At 41.3% G+C, this 19,302-nt stretch overlaps 1 protein-coding gene and 1 long non-coding RNA gene across 7 annotated transcripts in view; one reads left to right on the forward strand and one right to left on the reverse strand.

The window, feature by feature from the left end:
- PTPRG (protein tyrosine phosphatase receptor type G) overlaps positions 1-19,302 on the forward strand; it is a 718,545-nt gene that overhangs the window by 672,288 nt on the left and 26,955 nt on the right. For all 6 annotated transcript variants that reach the window (XM_079114373.1, XM_079114370.1, XM_079114369.1 and 3 more), the window contains 4 exons: positions 6,303-6,394; positions 13,920-14,016; positions 18,292-18,374; positions 18,558-18,692. In XM_079114373.1, the coding sequence (XP_078970499.1) occupies positions 6,303-6,394; positions 13,920-14,016; positions 18,292-18,374; positions 18,558-18,692 (407 nt within the window). The remainder of the gene's footprint in view (positions 1-6,302; positions 6,395-13,919; positions 14,017-18,291; positions 18,375-18,557; positions 18,693-19,302) is intronic.
- Positions 1-19,302, reverse strand: part of LOC306646056 — a 29,768-nt gene that overhangs the window by 8,979 nt on the left and 1,487 nt on the right. The gene's annotated exons all lie outside the window — the stretch shown is intronic.

Raw genomic sequence — 19,302 nt, forward strand, 5'->3', positions numbered from 1 at the left:
TGAAGCATAATTGAACGAGATGACCTCTGTTAGTCACCTGATGCTTTTCATCTTCTAAGATACTGAAGTCACAGATTTGCCTTAAAGAACTGTACTGTCTTTAACATCAACAAGTTATCTGGTGATCCGGGTGTATTCTTTTGAAACAACTTGAATAATATTTTTCTGGCAGTCATTCCTGAAGCATGCCCTAACCTGTCAACTATAAATTATATTGATTATATTCTTTTAGACTTTACTTACATATCAATCTTTTAAGATTAGAGTTTAGCTCATGAAATTAACCTGTTAGAGAGTATATTCGAAAGTTTTCCAAATGTGCCAAATGTCCTCCCAGATGCTTTTCTTTGGAAATTAGAAAATCTAACTTTCTAATAAGAACATTACAAAACACAATGTTGCTACCCAGTGGCTTAGAAATCCAGAAATGATTCATGCCTTTCCAGCAGTTAAAATACATCTTAATAATTTGAAGGTCACTGGCTTCAGCAGGGTGCCAGCATATAAAGGGGCTTTAAACCTGCACTTTAAAACCCTTGGGATTAAACCAACCTTGTTGGCATATTTTATTTATACAGAGATTATCTTCAAAGGAGATTCATTGGTCTTTTGACTATAATGAAGCCCTTTCTTTATGGACTTCATTGTACCATAAATGAAAAGAGATTTCTTTTTATGTCAGGAAATAAAATGTTCCCATCTCCACAACACTCCTTGTATCCTAAGAGTTTGATTTAAACAAAAATCTATTTGTTGTGCCCTAGCTCCTAGCTCAGGAATGAAAATCTTGATAATGATCCTTTACTTCCTATTTGCTTTATCTTCCTAAGTTGACCCGGGGCTATTACTAAGAAGAGGCCTGAACTTGGGCAGACAAGAGGGGAAATACCAACTTCAGAAACTAAGGTCGACCCACTAAGGGAGCGTTACCAGAACCTGATGAGAGCCCAGTATGGGGACTGGGGTGAGGGCTGAGGGGACGGGAAGTCTGAGTGGCACTTGTCTGAGGCAAGCACTGCACTGTACTGTACTGGGCGTCCCATGGGACCCCAGGGGAACTGGACTGTGGGATAGGGTTGAGAGATGTGCTGAGGGCTACACCAACTTCACAGGCCTCGTTTGCAGAGCAGGTGACTTAAGGGCCTCTGAAACCTTAATGGCATTTATGTGTACAGCCACATACTTCCTAAGTAAGCCGGTGGGAGCCTTTTCTTGAGTAGACCTTGAGCCAAAGACAGCAAGGTAGATACCGTACCTCTTTTTTTTTTTTTTAAACCTGGCATCACAAAGTGATCAGGCTACCAGTGTGAATTTTCCAGGTGACTGAAGTTAAAGCATGTCACTTCAGCCTTTCTTCCTCCCCGCACTGGGAAGTGGCTTTGAAGTGTAATGTAGGAAGGTAAGGTAATATGGAAGAACCCAGGCTCTGGAGTCGGCCTGGACCTATTGGTAGAAGGTGGCAGTGGGCCTTGGGCAGGCTCCTATGAGTCACAGTTTCCTCATCTGTGGAGTGACAGCCTGGAGGTCATAGGGTTCAACCGTTAATGCAAGTAGCACCTGGTAAGGAGTCACAGCTGTTAAATATTCACTAAACACCAAGCACTCTTACAAGTACTTGTTTACTTTGCACAATGCTGTAGGAACTGGGTGTGGTTGTTATTCCCATTTCACAGCTGAGGGAAGGGAATCCCTGAGAGGCGGTTAATACCAGGTATTGGCCCTGGTAGTGGCCTTTCTACTCACACCATTGCCTCCTAATCCTAGGAGGAATTCCATCAGTGGGGCTGAGACACAGTTCTGCTGAGGTCCTGGCTAATGGCCCTTCCTTCTTCTGGGAAATGGACTGAGGCTGGGCCCTGTGCAGCCCCTCCCAATGGTGTACATGCAGGGACAGCCTTGGCTGCTTATTTTTCCTTTCTAATATCAAACCAAAGATTGCAGAAAACAAAGTTTTCCCTTTATTCCTCCTATTTTCCTAAAGATGAAGAGAAAGCAAATTCAGCACAGAGGAGTACATTAGCAGCATGAAGTGCTGATCTGCCTCTTACAGTTCCGAAGATGCAAGCATGGGAGAAAGCCACCCAGATGACAGGAACGGCCCTTCCTTCTGTTCGTTAGCTTAGCTCTTCACGTTATACGGTGCTCTGTGTGAGGTCAACACTCTCTCAACTCTGGTGCTTTCTTTCCCGCAGAAGTTGCTGTCTTCGGCTCACCCCCTAAGGCTCTGCTTTTGGTACTCTTCTGGTTTGGATATGAGGTGTCCCCCAAAAGCTCCTGTGACAATGCAGGAATGTTCAGAAGTGAAATGATTGAATTGTGAGAGCTGTAACCCAAACAGTCCATAGTAGGTTGAAAGGACTGGGTGGTAACCATAGGCAGGTGGGGCATGGATAAAGGAGGCTGGTCGCTGGGGGCCCCAGAAAGAGTCAGCTTCCCTGTAGCCACTTACCCTTCTCTGCTTTCTGCGGCCATGAATTCAGCAGTGCTCCTCTACCATGCCCTTCCGCCATGATGATCTGCCTCACCTTGGGCCCAGAGCCATGGAGTTAGCCACCCATGGACTAAATCACTGGAACAGTGAGCCAAAAACACCACTTTTTTCTCCTATAAGAAGTTGTTCTCAAGTATTTCATTCACAGTGATGAAAAGCTAACACAGGTGTCTACAAACCAGAGATTCATACAGGAATTTTTGTTGTGGATTGTTTAGTCTCAAATAAAAATCCTCTTATTTACATACAGCTTAGTTCTAACCACCAAAAGCTAAAATCTTGGAACTAAGTCTAAGTAATTCTGTTTAATAGCAGTAAGCTCATTCCTCAGATATCAGTTGTCATTTGATTATTTCAAACATTTTATAATGGGGTGATGTAGCGATAACAAGCAGTCTGCTTTTGCTTAACCCTTAGGTATCTGAAACTTCTATAAATAAAAATTTCAGCACAAAATTTTAAAGTAATATTTGAGCAGATTAACAAAGATATCCTATTCAGTGTCTTGGTCTTCCTTGAAACTGTGGTACTTTGAGACAAAGACCTGTAGTATATCACAGTGCATAGGCCTGCAGGCTGAGTTTGGTAGACATGTCTTCAGACCTTAGCTCTGCCATCTGTCGCTTCAGACAGGTTGCCTCAAGTTCTCTTACTTTGATTATGAGGATACCTGTGTTCCCTTCGCCTGGTTATTGAACACTTGAATGTATGAAAAGGCGTTCCACAGTCTCTGGGAACCAGTGAGGGCTGAAGATGGGGCCCTCTTCTCATTCCAGCTCCTTCTTTACACTGTGCTTTGTTGTACCACACCCAGCTCCTGTCAAGTCTGTAGTTACTGAAAGCAAGTTTGCTTTGATTTCAGCCCGTTTTCTGTATGCTTCTCCCCCGACCACAGCAGTGACATTTATTCTCCAGGTCATACCCATCCTCCTCCTGGCCCTGAGTGTTTGCCATGTCATCACACGCTGTGTGTGCCCCAGCTTCTTGTGTTCATCTCTGCTCCAACACATACCCCGCCCCAAGAAAAGCCCACCTCCCTACTATCAGTTCTCAGCACTCAGTCAATGCTGTGTCCACTGGTTTTCCATCCTCTGTGGCCCCGACCACCGCCATTTTCTGTCTTAGTTGGAGCACTCTTTCCTTTGGGTCTACAGCTTCCTTTTTCTGCTATATTTCAGCCTTCAGTTATTTCGAACCTATTTTTTCACTGCATGGCGGGTTTGAAAATTGTGCCTCTTTCAATAGTAACACCTGGGCACTAGTTAGCACTGCTGCTATTTCCCACAACTTTGAATGAAACTCAGACATTTGTCTATAAAGAACATTGTCTGCATGGACATTTTATAACACCATCCAGGATCCTTCCAGATAAGAACTGCACAGATCAGGCCCATGATGCTGTCCTGAATTGCTGACCCGTTTGCTAGTCATATTAACTTGATAATCTTTTGACTCACAAATTTAATAGAAAAACTGTGAGAGGAAAACAATTAGCACTTGGAATTGGTCTTAGTCTTATATTCATCATAATACGGAGGAAAAAATTATAACCTCTCAGATACTTGAAGGAGAGCAATGATACAGTATCTAGTAGCCAAGGGTGGTCAGTACAAAAGCATCTGTATGTGCATCTGCCTGTCTAGTAGTTACATGACGTTACTGGCAGTGCCTGGAAACCCCGAGGGTGTGGCTAGACTTCCTTGGATAAAGATGCAAATTGGAGAGAATAGTGAGTCATATATTTCCATGATTATCATAGTGAGATCTGCTGGATTTTTGCTGCATCTAGCCACAGGGAGTAGTGGGCAGATCATTTCTGGCCATGTGTGACATCTGGATATTACTGGTGAGCACTTTACAGGAAAAAAATAATAATAAAACGGTTAACCAGAAAGTCTTTCTGTCATATCTGAAGTGGGCTGTGACCTTTCAAACACCATGGTTTTTACCTTAGAATCCTATAATCTTTAAAATATTTTATGGGGAAAAATGGACGTTTTCATGTTTTGAATTACAGCCCATATCCTTAATCATGGCTTATAGCTTTATTGGGAATCCAAAATTTCAAAGTAACATTATGGAATAAATATTGCCCTCTCCCTGTCACTATTAACTGTATCCATTGTATCTCATTTCTAAATAAATAGGAGAGAAATGATGTAGTGTATAAACTAGGGTGTTTGTGGGTTGGGCTGTGTCTTCAGCCATTTTGCCTCCTGTCCAAAGATGAATTAGTCCTTGTGGGAATCTTTGAGAGACCTCCCTAACTCTATGCATGTTAATCCTTTCCTCAACGTGAGATTCTGTCATTGCCACTTGATCATTAAAGTGGAATTTGCTTACTTCTAAACATTCTAAGTCAAATGATCAGATAAATTTGGAACTTTTTTTTTTCTTGAACTGTGCATTCTGCTAAATATTCTGGGGAAACATTTTGGCTCTGCTTAGTCTGTTAATGCTGGTTACATCATGGGAGCTATAGAATTCTTGGGCGAACAAAATGATTGCATATTCATGAACATCTTCAATCCTGAAATATTTGTAAATAACTTGGCAATTTTTTTTCATAAGGTTGCCTATTAAAATGATCAGGACTTTAATTGTTCACACAGAGAGAAGTTGTGCTTACAGAGGAGTGCCTCTTTGATAAGTAATGTTTCTAGGCTAAGCAACGTGGACTATGGACATACAAATCACCTTTCTTAAACAAAGTATAAGAGATGCTATTTTCCGCCTAAGGATGATTCAAGTTTGAAAATGTCAATAGATGCAAAAAGCCACCCTAGAGCTTTGCTCTCTCAAAAGAAAGTAGAGAAGGAATGACATAGTCAATGTTAACTGTCACCAGATGAAGAGAAATCAGATTGTCAGGCCTGGATCTATAAAATTCTTGCCAAAGTAGGACTTCATTTACACATACAGATCTTCATACCCTTTGCTAAGAAAAGCATCTGTGGCAGTTTAGATGTTTGTGCGTTTGCCAAAGATCTTTCACTCTGAATAAAGTAAATGTCATGTCTGTTGTTTATCTCAAATTCAGCGGAGTATTTTTAAAAGGAAATATTTGCGGGGGAGGGTCGAGGGAGAAGGGAGGAGGCGGCGGGGAGCTCCAGCGAGGTGGGTGTGGCTGTTGTGTAGTGGCACTTGAGGACCAGAGGGGTCTCTGTAAATAAGCCTAAGACACACTTGGGGCTTCTGAACTGAAAATATCCTTTTGAAGTGACAACACGACAGCAAGCTGGAATGTGGAGTCTTCCTGAATCTATACCTAGTCTGTCAACACCCAAAAAATCCAGTTAATTTAGTCGGGCTGATTATTTGGCATCATGGAGACACAGCTGTCTTGAACTAAAATGGCATTATACCCAGAGCCAGCCAGTACAGGGCATCTATCTACGTACAAAGGATCACGTAGATGTAAAAGATCAGAAATAGAACTTAATTGCTCCAAGATCAAGCTAGAACCCCATTGAGATTCAACTTAAAAAAAAAAACCCTGGTGGTGGTAAAATTTCTTGGCAAACAGGTGCAGTGGGAAAATCAAGACTCGGTTAAGAGCATGATGTCATGCGACTTTGTAAAATGCCTTTGATATGAAAAGTAAGTTCTTTTTTTTAAGTCCCATTTACTTGATTTATTGGCACTAAAGGTCCTAATGTGAGATAGATTCCTGAGACCTTCCTTCAGGAGGTCTATGTCAGATGGTGCAATTATATTACTCTCTGCAAAAATCAAATATTTGTCTTAAATGAGTATGGTTTGCTTCATGGAAGTATTCTGTGTGACCCTGTGTTCCACTCTCTTCCCCCAGATGATATGGAAGCCATTCCTGTCAAACAGTTCATCAAACACATTGGTGAGCTCTATTCTAATAACCAGCACGGATTCTCTGAGGATTTTGAGGTATGTTTCAAAACTGGAAATTTCTAGAAACCTAACTCTTACTTCAGAGATCTTTGAAAACTTGAGTTTATTCTCAGCACCACAAAACAACTGTGAAAATTGGAGATTTTATATATATATATATATATATGATTTTTTTACAGGCATTCTTTTCCCAGAAAAATCAGGTGAAACGGAATTGGTTGCACTGGTCCTGAACATGTGCTTCTGTGAAAGAACAGACTTTTTCTACTCTGGTAGAAAAGAGGCAGATAGTGGGGGCTAATTTGGGGCTTCTTTCTTCATGTTTCTTCTAGCGGGGAACAACAGGCATAGAGCTAAGCGCCCCGCTTCCCTGCCGTGCCTGCGCTGCACGCGGTGCCGTGGAGACAGCAGGTTGGCGTGAGGAACTGGGTGCTGGCTGCACTGGTAGTGAGCTTCACAGCCCATGGGCCAATCACTTCATCTCTGATCCCCAGTTTCCTCATTGAAGAAAAAATTGCTGCTACTGTCGCCCACATCCTAAAGTTGTTAGGAAACATACACGATAAGCATCTTTGAAAGTGCTGGGTTAATTATTAAGAAGCAAGCAAATCATCGATGGTGGCTGTTTGCACGATTATTAATCCTTGGAGACAAGACGTAGTTAGCACAGGCTTCTGATTTTAAGAAGTGGTGTATAGGAAACAAGGTAGAGTGTGGCACGCGCCATCCTGCCAACTCTGGGTTCTGTGCCAGTTCAGCAGTGACAGGGTGTCAATGAGGAGCTATTAAACAGACTGCCCTTTTCTTCACTGAGGCGCTTAACTAGGCACATCTCTGGCAGCAAGAGTTGTGCCGAGGGGGCCAAGTTTTCGTGGCAGCTCAGCTGTCTTCTAGCTTTGTGGCTAAGTCAGTGCCTTTCTCTTCCTCATTTCTATTTTAAAATGGAAGTGACGGTATTGACGCTGACCTGCCCACCTCTTTCCGCACAATTGGTCTGGGACTCAAGTGAGGGAATGGGAGGTAAGCGCTTGGGGACTCATCCCGGAGCCCCACAGCTGGGCGGAGCGATCGTCCTACAGGAACAATGAGAAAAAGGACAAACATCCCCTCTCTATGCAAATTTGGAATCCCCGAAGACCATCAGGAAGGCAATTATATTGACAACTCATTTTAAATTAAGTCTTTCTCTTAGTTTCCATGTCATTCCTTTGAGCAGAACAGGAGCAAAGGTGGTAAAAGGACTCTAGATTTATTCTGCAAAGTTGTATGTTTCATGGAACAAACAAAAGCATGTCAAGTATCTAATGCTCCTATTAGATGCTGACCCAAAAAGGTGCCTATTCAACTACAGAGAACATGGTTTAAGTCAAACATTTTGTATTCATGAGGACAGCAAATGTGTGTGGTGTTAAAGTGATTTAGTTCGATTGACTGTTGGCTGGATGACTGAGCAAGAATATTGAGGCATTTAACAATGTTGATGGTATTCAGGACAAACATTTATCCTCCAGAGAGCAGAACTTGATCAGGATGATCAAATGCAACTCCGGTTTCTCAATTATTTATGATTTGAGACCCCAGTGCTATTCATCACAGCTGGTTTTGACACCATTTAATTATTCAAAATAATCAGCTACACCTCTGTATACTTGATCTGACTTAAAATGGGCTTTGCTGCATCAAAATCATGACTGCTAACAAATCCTTGGCATCTGTACCCTATTTCTGTCCTTTAAACTATAAAGTTCAGGGGAGGGGACAGAAGCACTCAGCCACTGTATTTTTTTTTTTTTTTTTTAATACTATTTGCTGATATTTACAGGAGTGGAATGAGGAAGGTAGGCAGGGAGGACATATTGTTCTACTGTTATCATCTCAGTCTTTTCTGGCCTAAAATACTGAAAATCAAAGCTATTCCAAATAGAAAGAATATTCTCTTTTCTGAAGAGAACAGTAAGGGGGGAAACATAAAGGGAAGAATAAGTACAAATCTTGCCTTCTAATTTAGCAAAAATTTGGAACCTTTTAAAACAAAAGCATTTATTCCTTTATGGTAATAAGCTATCTTAAAAAAAAAAAAAAAAAAAAAAAAAAAAAAAACCTAAGGCTGTTTCAGGAACAATTGATAACAGGCTGCATAAAGAAAGGCAGAAAAAGATTGTGGTGATAAAAGTAATAAAAATAAACCCTTTATTTTGGTGAGGGTAGTAATCTCACCCTCAGATTTCTAGATCCAGCATTCGCTTAGCACTGGGTGCCCATTGTTCCACTCCTTCAGAGTTACCCTCTGAGGTGGGGCTTACTGTCCTCACTTTACAGATGAGGAAACTTTGCCTATGAGAAAACTAAGGCACTGGGTGGCTGAGTTTTGGGAATGGCAGTAGGAGGGCTTAAGACCAACACAATCTTGGCTCAAACCTACCTGGTTAATTCTGAGATCATCCAGACTCTTATTAAAATAGCTCTCTATAATGAGCTGAAGTGAGGAGAACTAGCCAAGAGAGCCCAGTGACACTGAAACTGGCCGTGCAGCTATGCCTTGGCAAAAAACCAAAAAGCAGGAAGCAAAAGTAAGGGCTCCCCTCTTTAAGAACATGAGGTGCCCAATCTATGATCCTGGTGGTGTAGAGCCTGTGCAGCTAGCTCGGATTTTGATTTTTAAGGTAGGAAGAGTGGCCCACACTTGTAATCCCAGCAGCTCAGGGGGCTGAGGCAGGAGGATTCCAAGTTCCAGGCCAGCCTGGGCAACTTGGCAAGACCCTGGCTCCAAAAGGGCTGCGAATGTGGCTCAATGGTACAACACTTGCCTGGCCTGAGGCAAGGCCCCGAGTTTGGGCCCTAGTGCCATACAAACAAAGAATCTGACATTAACAAAAATCTCACCCAACATCTGAATAGAGGCCTAGAGTTATTCATAGTTCCAGTCAGAGAGAAAAGGGCGATACCACCTAGTCAATAGTTTCCCAGTAAGAGGAGATGAAACGACTCACCTAGTAGTTAACTGAGGACTCGCCAGAGACCACTCTCTGGACGTAAGGTACAGTGGTGAATTTAGTCCTCACCGTAGGGACAGGGGTTTAGCTCGGTGTAGAGCGCTGTGCTGTGCATGAGCACCTGGGTTACTTGCAAAAGGGGAGAAAAAAATAGAGACCTTGCGCTAAACAGCTAGGTGTGACTGGGACATGGCAGACCAGAGGGGATACACAACTATAGAAGACACAGAGCAAAACAAGATTCAGTGCTAAAATGCAGGTATAGAGCTCTGAGGGAGTGAGAGGACAAAGGCACCCAGGAATTCTGACTGGACAATTCAGTGAAAGTTCTTTCTGCCCCATGTGGTTTTAAAATCTTGGAAGTAAAAAATGTTGGTGAATAGCTGTCATATTTTCAGAGCTCTACTGTTTCAGCGAGAATACGAAAAACAACCCACTGGGAATATTGAGTCTGTCTAGAGGTGATGCTGAAAGCCAGCATTTTGTCCTTGTCAGATAAATTTTGGACACTATGAAAGGCTGGTGACATTGTACCTCTGAAAGATTTTGCAGTCGGTGACAATAACATTAGTCTTTGTCTCGGGGTTATGTCCCTTTGCTCAGTGCCCACGTTCTCTTCACCTCACTGTCCTTCCTTTCCATGAAATGGCTTCCCAGGGTGGTGCTAAGAGATGAGCAGCCTCTTTCCTGGCCCCCACGATCACAATGCACATCTCCAGAAATGCAGCACCAGCACACTGTGCCAAAGCTCTGTGGACCAACAAAATTAACAGGCAAGGTTTGGAAGAATCGGAAGTTTAAAGACTGGGTATAGAGATGAAGCCAGAGATCCCAAGCTCCTTGACAGGCTCCTCTGGGGGACAGCCCGTTACATTAACCAGCTAAGCTAAATCTGGGCTGGTTGATCTTAAATCAAGAGAACAAAGCTGGGTCCACCTGAGCCCCATGCTCTGAGGGAGTAGTAGCCACAGTCACTTTGTGTCACGAAAGGACACTTCCAGGGTTGCTGATGACATGTGACAGAGGTGTAATGCTGCCTGAAGATGCTGCCTGCAAGAGGGCAGAAACTGACCCCATAGCACTTCTGTGATAGAATGTCAGTTTGGACTTGGATATCAAAAACATTTTAGACCCTTTTTATGAAGAGAAAGCATAGCTGTTCAGGTGGAAGCACTTATCAAGAGTGAGAAGAAAGTGGACTAGCTAAATTTCACAAACTGTACATGGAAAAAAATTATCCTGTGTCCCAGGCCAGCTGCAGGATGACAGGTGCTGCCTTGTACTCTCCAGAGATGGAGGGAAAGGCAGTCATTTTAGGTGAAGATGCGGATCCGATTAGGGGAAGAGAACAGGTGCTTTTAGCAAGGTACACGGCAGTGAAACCAAGAGCAGGGACCTTTGTCTTCCAGAGGGCATGGAGTTAAAACCCACAGGAAAGGCAACTTGTGGAAGATAGGCTGGGACCTTGAAACAAATCTGTCCAGAGGTTTCTGAGCAGATCAACACAATAATGGAAGTCGGTCAGTCTGACAGCACTTCGTGGCCTGAGTGGAAGAGGGTAAAGGTGGAAGATGCAGCGTACTGGCACCTGATGAGCAGCCCCTGTCCCATGGCTGTGGGCCTGAATGGCATACGGGCTCAGTCTAACACTGGGCCATCGGCTTGTTTTGCTGAAAGATTTCTAAATGTATTTTTTTTTTTTCAGTTTTATTATATTATCTTTAATGGAAGCACAGAAGGCAAAACAGTAGGTCTTGAAGTATGCGCTAGCTAGCCTCTCCTGTAGACGACTCCAGGCGAGACGTAATCTGGCCTCTCGTTTCCTAAGAATTCCTGGTATATCAAATATTACTATTTTTGTTGTATTTTAGACCTCCTGTATTCCACTGGCCCTGTCCTCTGGTTGTATGCCTGTTAAAATTAAGACTTCTACCTTTCTTAGAGAAAATACAAGTTTAAAATATCAGTGCTGAATAGATTACTTTACTATATACACTCCATTGGCCAGTGTCATTTTAAAGGGTTTTAACACCTATTATAATCACATGAACTCTGAAATGCCAGTTTTGATGGAGAAAAGCCACTCCAGGATCAGATGACATTATCAGCATCTAAATGAGCCACGCAGTCTTGGAAGCAATTACAAATGACATTATTACCCACAAGATAAAATCAGAAGGCCTTCGGCAAACCCCATGAATTCTAATAAAATCAGATTTAACATTATTTATGACTATGCTTTGTTTTCTGTCATTCACATAATTGGAAAAAGTGAAATAGAGGCAACGGATCAGATCGAGGGTTTTAGATGACAAAAGAGTGGCCATATTGAATGACTGTTTTAAACCGTGCAGACAGCTGCTCCCAGGCTGTCCTGGTCAACTGCATTACGTTATAATAGAGGCCCACCCTCCATTTGTAACTAGGGCTGTCGATCCACACAGCAGGGGAAGAAGAAAAATCAATAACCAAACAATCTGAGACTAAAGGACTAAAAGCAAAATATCTCTCAGAACAAAATATCTAAACAGCTCAGTCCTGAAGAGGTACAAGCCAGAGGTATGGCTTCCCAAACTAAGGATGTCGGTCAGTTTCTGGGATTTGTATATAGAGGAATTATATCATCAGAATACAAATCTACTTGCAAACGCTTGCTGCTTTGAAACAGTTCAAAAGAGTGTTTACAGTAGTTCCAAAGGGAGGTCCCACTATTCCAAGTACAGTTAACATTGCTTATGTTCTTGTAGGTGTTAACTGATCCAGACTGATGACTTTTTGCCCACACTTTAAAAAGAAATGGGCCAAAGGCAGCTTTTAGGCCCTTTAAACTAGTGTTTGCAAAACCATCAGTTATAAACTATTTTAGAATAGGAAATAACAGTTTATCATATTTAGTAAGGGTAAGAAGCAGGTAAACATGTCATAAAACACTTTCCCCACAGAGGTGGGTTGAATTAATGCCTGTGGGATTTTTTTCTTTTTAATGGGCAGCTGGGAAATTCTGCAGATATGAAAAATTCAGCATACGATTTCCAAGAATCAGAGTCCACAAATATGGTTCTTTTGAACAGACAGTAACCCTTTGTTACTACACTTGAAATTCTTTGATTACAGTGACTTTCTTCTTGGAGGGAGAAGAGGGACTCCTCTCTGGGAAGTACTTGAAGGATATAAAACACAACCAGTTCCTTGTTTTTATCATGCTTAATGTAAATGCTATGGAAAACATCCGTAATTGCTATGCAACTCCTTTGTGAAAAAAAGTCTACACACTCCTAAACTCTGTTACATCTGCTATGTGTAAAACATTTCTCCTGATAATATCGTGTTATTTTACTCCTGCTTTTTGGAGCAGCTGTGCAGTGCTAATGACTTCCCTTATTAGTTAACTCCAGTCCTTTCCTGGGTTTGAAGCATACAGTGTAGAAAAATTTTGGCTTTTCAGCAACCTTGTGTTTGGCTAATGGACGATGTTTATATCCAGGGCCAAGAGGGTGGTAGAAATGTTTCTGCCACTGCTGTTTTTCTAAAGAAGTTCACTTAGATAAAATGAAGTGTTCACAAATAATTTGTCAGGGCTGCACATATCTGAGCCAGACATGACAAGTAGACTATAGATTAGTGTCATTTCAGGACTGAGTCTTTATAGTCAATTTGCAGTCTCATAAAATGAGGCCATAAGGCCTATGAACATATTGCAAATCATGGTGGAAATTTGCTTCTTGGGAATTCCCATTATTTTCCAAGACTCAGGTAAATTATTGTCTCCTGGTTTAAGCCTTCCTCTGTTCCTCTGTCTTTGTCTCCATCATCCTTTTTTCAGGCCTCTTTTTGGTTGATCACATTTGGTAACTACAGAATCTTTTTTCTTGTAAACTATAATCATAACCATAAGAGAATTTTTTAAATGCCTAGGTCAAAATCTGGAATAAGTAGATGGATGAATTCAGAAGTGAAATTATACTTTGATATTCTTCATATGCTTGACATGATTATGGCTATGATTATATCAGAAGGTGGGACTGGGGAGGTCCTGGCAACCATGGGTGCTAGGGAGTGAGGCACGTCTGTGGTGTGTGTGCAGTCATTGCTTAACAAGGACGAGTTCTGAGAACTGTCTGACTGCGCAGTTTCATTCTCGTATGAACACCACACACAAAGCTGGATGGTCACCTAGTGTTGCCTCTTGATGCAAACCAGGCAGGCGGCACTGCTGCAGCCATTAGAATGGCACATCGCTTGACACTACACCTGTCTTAGGCGCATGTCCTAAAACAAGGATAAAAACAGTGCAGTGAACACACAGACCAGCCACAGTCATTTATCATCACGTGCTATGCATAATAATATCTGCTGTCCTTCACGTGACCGGTGTGGCACAAGGTTTCTATCAGTATAGCCACAAGCACGTGAGCCATATGCTGCTCTGGTATTAGCACAGCTTCAACTCTCTAGACGACAGGAATTATTCAGCTGTAGTAGGCATCACTAGTGCATGCAGTCCATGTTGCTTTGCAGAGCTTGACTTTAATTCCTTTTTTCTAAAGGCTGTTCATTCTCTTCACTAGGAAGTCCAGCGCTGCACGGCTGATATGAACATCACTGCAGAACATTCCAATCATCCGGATAACAAGCACAAAAACAGATACATCAACATTTTAGCATGTGAGTAACAGACTAAACCATCCTCAACTGTGAAGAGATTACACCTTCATCCCGAGTTTAAGCTGAAAGCCAAGCTATCAAAAATGGGGTGCCAAGAAAGAACATCTGTGAGCTAACCTCTCCTTAGATGCCACCTTCAATAGTTAATGGGAAGCGGGGACATGTTCTGCCCCCTTAGCCTCTGGTTAGGCTGTCAAAGCTTGGATGTCCCTTGACTATCTTGACCTTGATTTTAACCAACTCTTTTTAATACAAATAAAAATTGGTGGAATTGAATCAACCTGAATTTCCAAGAAGTCTTCTAAGGCTTTGTAATTGACCTTTCCTTAAAGGATTAGCCTCCAGTCCCTTCAGCCCATAAGTTTAGGCCTATTTTCAGGGTCAAGGGCATGCTGGAGGGTTGGGACTCAAACAAATAGGCATTCTTCATATAGAGCCTCAAGGAAAACCCTCAAGAGTTTAGGGTACTTCTGTGCAAGGCCCTTTTTATAGATATGTAGGGCTTGGGTCATTAGCAAATAATAGGGATTGTAGTAATATGAAAATTTGGAACTTTTTGAGCACTAACATGACAAAGTTTCAGATCAGGGATGCTCAGCCAGTAGGGTCTATGGAAACTATTACAGAATGGGTGGGGGGTGGTGAGGATCTTAAACACATCTGGTCCCAAGTATTTCAGATAAGGGATACTCTAGATACAATAAGAACCACATTATATAGAATTTTATATAAATGAATTTAAATCACACAACTTAAAATTTGAGCTGTGAAGTTTTGTAATAAAGCTTTTGGGAGATCTAATTCACACACCATAGAAAATTCACCCATTTCAACTTACAATGTAGTGGGTTGTGGTATATTCCCAGAGTTGTACAATCACAATGCAATTTTAGAGTATTTTTATCACTCCAAAAAGAAACCCCAGATCTGTTAGCTGACACTCTTACCCCCTAGCAATTTCTCAACTATGTTCTCTGGGGCTCTCCATATTGTGGACGTTGCATAAAGATTCTTCCAGGCTGGACTCACATCAGCACTCCGTTGCTTTTTATAGCTGAAAAATACTCCATTGCCTGGATATGTAGCATTTTGATTGTTTATTCATTTTCCCCACTTTTGGGCTATAATAAATAATGCTACTGTGAACACGCACACACACAGCTTTATGTAGACATGTATTTTCAGTTCTCCAGGGTGTATATGTAAGAGAACTGCTCGGTTATATGGCAACTCCATGTTTAACATTTTGAGGAACTGTTGAACTGTTAGCTAAAGCTGCTGCACCATTTTATGTTCCCACCAGCGAGAGATGAGGGTCCAGTGTCTACATCCTCACCAAAACTTGTTTTATTTTTTATATAACAGGCCTCAGGCATGAAGTGGTATCCCACTTTAGTTTTTTGGTGGGTACTGGAGATTGAACCCAGGGGTATTTAACTTAACCACGTCCTAGCCCTTTTTTATATTTTATTTAGAGACAGGGTCTTGCTAAGTTGCTGAGGCTGGCTTTGAACTCACGATCCTCCTCCCTCAGCCTCCTGAGCCTCTGAGATTACAGGTGTGCCCACTGCGCCTGAATCCATTGTAGTTTTGACTTACATTTTCCTTATGCTTAGTAATGCTGAACATCTTTGCCTGTGTTTCTTGGCCATTTATATATCTTCCTTGGAGAAATGTCTTTTCTGACCCTTTATCTGCTTTTCGAAAACATGGATTACTTATCCTTGTACTGTTCAGTTGTAAGACTTCTTTAAAAATATCCTGATACAGGTCCACTATCTACTATATAAAGTGCAAAATCTTTCTCCATCTCTGCATTCTTTTCAATTTAATGGTGTCTTCTGAAGCACATTTTTTTTTTTTTTTTTACATTTTGGTGAAATTCACCTTACTTTTATTATAATTATTACTATCATTGTCCAGGGGTTTTGGTGTCATATCTAAGAAAGCATTGCTTATTCCAGTATAACATCAAGATTTATCCCTGTGTTTTTGTCTACAAGTTTTATGGTTTTGGCTTTTATATTTAGGTCTTTGAACCAATGTGAGTTAATTTTTATGTATGATCTGAGGTTCTCTTCAATGAAAACATAGGGATAGAATTGCTAAGTTAGTTAGTAACCATTCCTTCCTTCCATCTTCATTCTTTTCATGTCCCAGAACCATTTGAGAAGACTTCCCTTTCCCCATTGAAATGTCCTAGCACTCTTATTGAAAATCAGCTGGCCATAAAGGAATGAGTTATTTCAGGACTCATAATCATAGTCTGTCAATCTTATGTCTATCCTTTTGCCAATACTGTTCTGCCTTCATTACTGACAGCTTTGTGACAGGTTTTGAAACTGGAAACTGTGAGCCCTGAAAGACAACTTATGAGTCCTCATTTTCAAGATTCTTTTGGTTATTCTGGGTCCCTTGTGTTTCCATATGGATTTTATGATCAACTTGTCTATCACTGCAGAAAGCTAGGATTTTGATGGGGTCTGACTGCATTGCATCTGTAGATTAATTTGGGTATCGCTGCCATCTTAACAAGATTGTCTTCCAATCCATGAACATGGTAGTCTTTCCACTCATTTAGGTTTTTTCTTTCTTTCAGCAGTTGTAGTCTGACTCTACAAGTGTTGTATTTCTTTCGTTAAATTTATTCCCTAGTATTTTAATTGTTTATGGTATTTTCAGGTTGTTCATTAACAGTTTACAGAAAGTTGACTTTTCTGTATTTATCATGTATCATACATCTTTGCTCAACTCACTCTAATAACTAATTTTTGTGCATTTCTTTGGCTTTCGATATAAAGATAGTTTTACTTCAAGGTCAAGTTTTTAAGTTACTTTTGAATAGGACTGTTTGGTTTCACTTATCTGAGAAAACAAGCTGGTAAAGAAGAATAAGTCTGACTGGTGGACTCGAGCAGTATTGCTTCACTAAGGCCCAGTATTCAAGGCTCACTGTGCTGTGATGATGCAGCACCGTTAATTCCACGTGCTTCTCCTACCAGACAAGTCCAGCAGTGCTGTGCATGTGTCTGTGCCTCACATATGTCCACACATACCCTCCTTTCCACTTCAGCAGCCTCAGCCTCTACTGACCTCTTCTGCTTTGCCTAAAAGTCGTGGGCACAGAAGAGGCAGAAAACTAAAGCAACTTGTGTGTGATGTACCCAAGGATTGGGGTATTTCACTGGAAAACCATCTCTACTGAACTGTGGTTCTACTTCACTAATTCAAATTAGATGTTTTTATTTTGACAAGTCCAGACAGTTGGGTTTTGGTCACTTTTGTCTACCCCTATGTGAATGCCTTGCTATATCAAGGTCATAGAAACAAGCAAAGTCAGATTATGATTGTGCCAGAAAAGTGACATAGGAAAAGCCTTCTCCTTCAGAGCTATTATAACTTTCAGGGTACATGTGGATATCACCATGCCACCTCTGATTTTAACCTTTTAACCAGTTGATTACCTTTTAGTTAAATATGAACTTTACAGCTTGAAAGGTATGTTCCTGTTTGTCAGTCTAAGAAATAATGGCTAGTGAGACACAGATGCTATAGAACAAAATTTTCATTTGAGTTTTATGTTAACTGTACAGTTTCTCAGAATAACAAAAACAGTAGGCAGATTCACAGTTCCAAGAACGTAAAGAGCTTTCCAAAAAGTGCTTTGTATAATCTGAGGTCAGTTATTCCTAGGCTAGTCCCCAAGTTGACTTAATTTTGAACTAGCCTTTTTATGATATTGACTTTTGCCCTTTCTGTTTCTCACTAGAGAAAATTGAGACTTCAGCTTCCCTTCACTTCTGCTGTCTTGAAACACCAAGCTTGATGTTTTGGGCAACTAGACACATCATGTTCCTCCCCACCCCACACCATTTTGTTTCTAAATTAAGGACAGTGGATCTTAAAATCTGACCTCTGACTTAAGATTCTTCAAAGAACTGGTTCCTTTAGTTACTTAAGTTCTGTGGAGATGGAAATCTGCTGAAAACAGTTGTTCTGAGTGTGACAGTCGCCTTTTTCTACTGTATTAATGGGAAGGAGATGGGTGCGTGGGTATTGAAAGGCCTTTGAACTTGGTTTCAAAATAGAGGACAATCAAATGTTGGAAGCTGCCGTAGTTTCACATGAACTCTGTGCTTCGTTCTGTTTAATAGTCATTCTGCTGGAGTTTTCTCAGGACATTCTGGGAGATGCCACATTACCCGATGCCTTGTCTTGTACTTCAAATGCTACTGTGTTTAATTACGCATTGTTTTTGCCTTTTCCTCTCTACAGATGATCACAGTAGGGTGAAGTTAAGACCTTTACCAGGAAAAGATTCTAAGCACAGCGACTACATTAATGCAAACTACGTCGACGTAAGTCAGAAATGTTCTTATAAACTCATTTCTGAACACTGAAACCTGTAGCCTTCTGCACATGAGTACCGCGCAGAGCTTTCACTAAAAACGCAGCCTGCACAATGTGGAAGGGGCTTGAATTATTAACATGTCCTCTGTGACACTTCCTTCATCTCACTTTGTACTGTGTCATCTTTGAAGGGTTACAACAAAGCAAAAGCCTACATTGCCACCCAGGGACCTTTAAAGTCTACATTTGAAGATTTCTGGAGGATGATTTGGGAACAGAATACTGGAATCATCATCATGATTACAAACCTTGTGGAGAAAGGAAGAGTAAGAGCATCTTGGATTATCATCTTAATCCTTGTCAAAGTATTTTATAGAGTACTTGCTGTAGGGTAGGAACTTGACCAGGTAGAGACTTACAGAAAGGAAATGTGTTCACTTTGCTCTTACCCTGCTTGCGGGCTGGTGGGAAAGAGCAGGGACACTCCACGTATGAATTAAATGTGCTGATACAGGTGTGTTGGGGGAATGCTGTGAAACGAAGGGATGCATCCTCCCGTGTGGAGGCCTTTTGAAGGAGTGATATTTGAGGAGGAGCCAAATGGCAGATGAGAGGAGGAAAGGACATTCCAAGTACAGGCAAGAGAAGAGCAAAAGGCAGGGAAGTTGGGAGCTGCGTGGGGTAGTGAAGAAACAAACTACTAGTGGGACTGATTTGTAGAGGAGTGGGAAGCAATGAAGGCTTAAACACCTGGCCATCATTCAGACTTTTTGTTTAAAAAAATAAAATTGCTGTAGATAATACAAAGGCTAGAATTAAAAGCTAAGCCTCCAGTTCATTGCTCAAAATCAACTAGTGCTTCACTTTGATAGTGGGATCCCCAATTTTGTCTTTGATGACCCAAGTTATAACAGAGTCCCACTTACAAAAGACCTC

The sequence above is a fragment of the Sciurus vulgaris genome, assembly GCF_902686455.1.
Source record: "Sciurus vulgaris genome assembly, chromosome: 16".
NCBI lineage: Eukaryota > Metazoa > Chordata > Mammalia > Rodentia > Sciuridae > Sciurus > Sciurus vulgaris.